The sequence below is a fragment of the Penaeus chinensis genome, chromosome 4 (assembly GCF_019202785.1).
Source record: "Penaeus chinensis breed Huanghai No. 1 chromosome 4, ASM1920278v2, whole genome shotgun sequence".
NCBI lineage: Eukaryota > Metazoa > Arthropoda > Malacostraca > Decapoda > Penaeidae > Penaeus > Penaeus chinensis.
Genome location: NC_061822.1, coordinates 2,711,234 through 2,713,733, shown reverse-complemented (window position 1 = coordinate 2,713,733; position 2,500 = coordinate 2,711,234). Strand labels below are relative to the sequence as shown.

At 36.4% G+C, this 2,500-nt stretch overlaps 1 protein-coding gene across 1 annotated transcript in view; it reads right to left on the bottom strand.

Annotated features, from left to right (window-relative positions):
• Positions 1 to 2,500, bottom strand: part of LOC125024897 — a 16,408-nt gene that overhangs the window by 9,052 nt on the left and 4,856 nt on the right. The window contains exons 6-8 of the mRNA XM_047612660.1: positions 1,451 to 1,582; positions 1,261 to 1,273; positions 173 to 308 (exon numbers count right to left, since the gene is read on the bottom strand). Coding sequence (XP_047468616.1) covers positions 173 to 308; positions 1,261 to 1,273; positions 1,451 to 1,582 — 281 coding nt within the window. The remainder of the gene's footprint in view (positions 1 to 172; positions 309 to 1,260; positions 1,274 to 1,450; positions 1,583 to 2,500) is intronic.

Genomic DNA, 2,500 nt, shown 5'->3' with positions numbered 1-2,500 from the left:
AACGGTGAGTCGGTGTGAGAAAGAGAGAAAGTGAGAGAGAGAGAGAGAGAGAGAGAGAGAGAGAGAGAGAGAGAGAGAGAGAGAGAGAGAGAGAGAGAGAGAGAGAGAGAGAGAGAGAGAGAGAATGGTATTGGGTGGCATATGCTAAAAACGTGTCAGTTCAGTAAGTTACCTAAAGACCCTCTCACACTAGTTTTCCGCATGTATCGTGTGCACGCGGAGAGTTTCCCAGACGAAGACAGTCGCGGCCATTTGTCTGACGAATTTCCATCTTGATCTATAGTCATATATGTATTTTTAGTTGATAACTGAAATAAAAAGAAGTTCATGTAATCATACATTATTATTTTAGATTATTTTTATATACACTATAGTATTCTCCTTTACATAATTATAATAATTTTATATGTACCAAAACGCTCGTATGATTTCAGGGACCTCACTCGGATGACGTCATGTTTGTTTACACGTGCATTCGTGTTTTTATTGTTATTATTATTATTATCATTATTATTATTAGTAGTAGTATTTTGCCAGCGTGATAGGGTCAGGTCGATTTCACGCGGAAAGTTCATACGGAAATGCAAAAAAAACTGATGGGAAAAGCACTAGTGTGGTAGGGCCTTTATGCAACAAACCGTGAGATAAGATCTTGGTTAATGATATTCGTCTTTAGTCCATAATGCTGTTGGGGTATATTTATCTCCTATTTGCCACGTGTTAATAAAAACTTGGAGATTTGTATTTTACGATCGTATCTCATTATCCTGTTTTCCTTCCATGTATAGTATATGGAAGAGAAATAAAAGAAATCAGCATGAGATGGATAGCATATATTTTTTCCTAAAAATACTTTATCATCAAATATTAAAGTACAAAAGTCATTATATACACTAGAGACAAGGAACAAGTTGATATATCTTTAACACATTATCACTTATTAAACTATTTTTTTAAAATGTCATGTAAAAAACGTTTTTTTTTTCTTCTTTTCTTTTCTTTTTTTTATAATTCCTCTTTGTTTGCTTTAATCAGCGGAGCGTGTCTTGATTCCCAGTCCAGGAAAGACCCGTAGTATAACCTGGAAAGAACAGATATTATTCATTTTTTGTAAGCTTGTGTTGAGTTGTCCATGTATTTGGTAACTGCTCTGTATATTGCAAGTTGGATGAAAGTAGGATATTCTTATGAAAGGTTATTTCTAATTGGCTAATCAAAATACAAGCTCATGTACACACAAGAACACACATACACACCCACATATGGACAAGCACTAACAGTGTAGACAAAATAAATATAGAGAGGCCACTTGAGAATGAAATGCATATAGGAGACATTAAGTGAATCAATTAAAGTAAATCCACTTTCATTAAACCGAGCTCAAAGACCAGAACATTTGGAGACAAAGAAAGGAGTGGAGCGAGGGGAAATTCAAAGAAATTCTTCAAACTGTGGATTTTGATAGCACAATCGACTGCGCAGCCTGAGTCCTACTGCAAAAGGTACTACAGATCTCAGCTGAGCTTTGCCCTCACCAGAACACGACAATACATCAGGGTTGGGGCAGGCCGGCTTTGCTTGACTTAATATGCACATGAGATAAAGGTGACATAAAAGATTCAGAACACAGTCTTCCATTGACGTAAAGTAATTATGCATTAATAAAACAAAATAATTGATTTCTCCCGTGGAGCTACAGCTGAGGAGATGGAACTTTGGAGGAGGTACAGTACGATCACAAAAGAGGTGTTTACCAAAGCTGAAGAAAGTCACTATAGGACAAAGATGGAGTAAAATTCTACACAAGGATAAGACGTTTAATTCTTGAGACTTTGAGAGACACAGGCAGCATGTGAGAGAGATATTAAAGAGGCCAAGTAAAACTGAGAATAATTAACGATTACATAATAAAACTATAGGCAAAGATCAAATTGTTTTCATTAAAGACGAGAACATTGTCTCTATAAGAGTAAAAAATATGCGAGACTCTAACTGAAATTTCCAGTAAGATTTTATTCAAGATATCTACTCTGAAACAGAAATTTTGTTATTTGGACTCAGTAGATCGAGAAACACTTTTCCTCTTGTTTGCATTTACCATTTACCCACTTTTGTATGGGATTAGTATTTTCGATGACATTTCTCCACCTGTGCCTCTTCAGAAACTCGGTCTTCTCTTACTCCACTCAGCTACGTTTTCGAAGGTCTTCCTCGTCTTCGTCCACTTCCATGACTTTCTTTCTCTATCCTCCTATCCATCACATGTCCATTTTTTTTTCTTATACCTTTCATCGTCTCTCTAATCCATTCGTTTTATATTCTATCCCATCTGTCGTTCTGCACATCCAACTTAGCATTTCCATCGCCGTATCACTAAGTTTTCCTTGTGAGTTTTCATATGACACGCTTCGGTTCCGTATGGCACTCTTGGCTTGACTGCTGTCATGTACACTTTTCCTTTCGATCGTAAAATCAATCCTCTTGTCAGACAAAACACCAC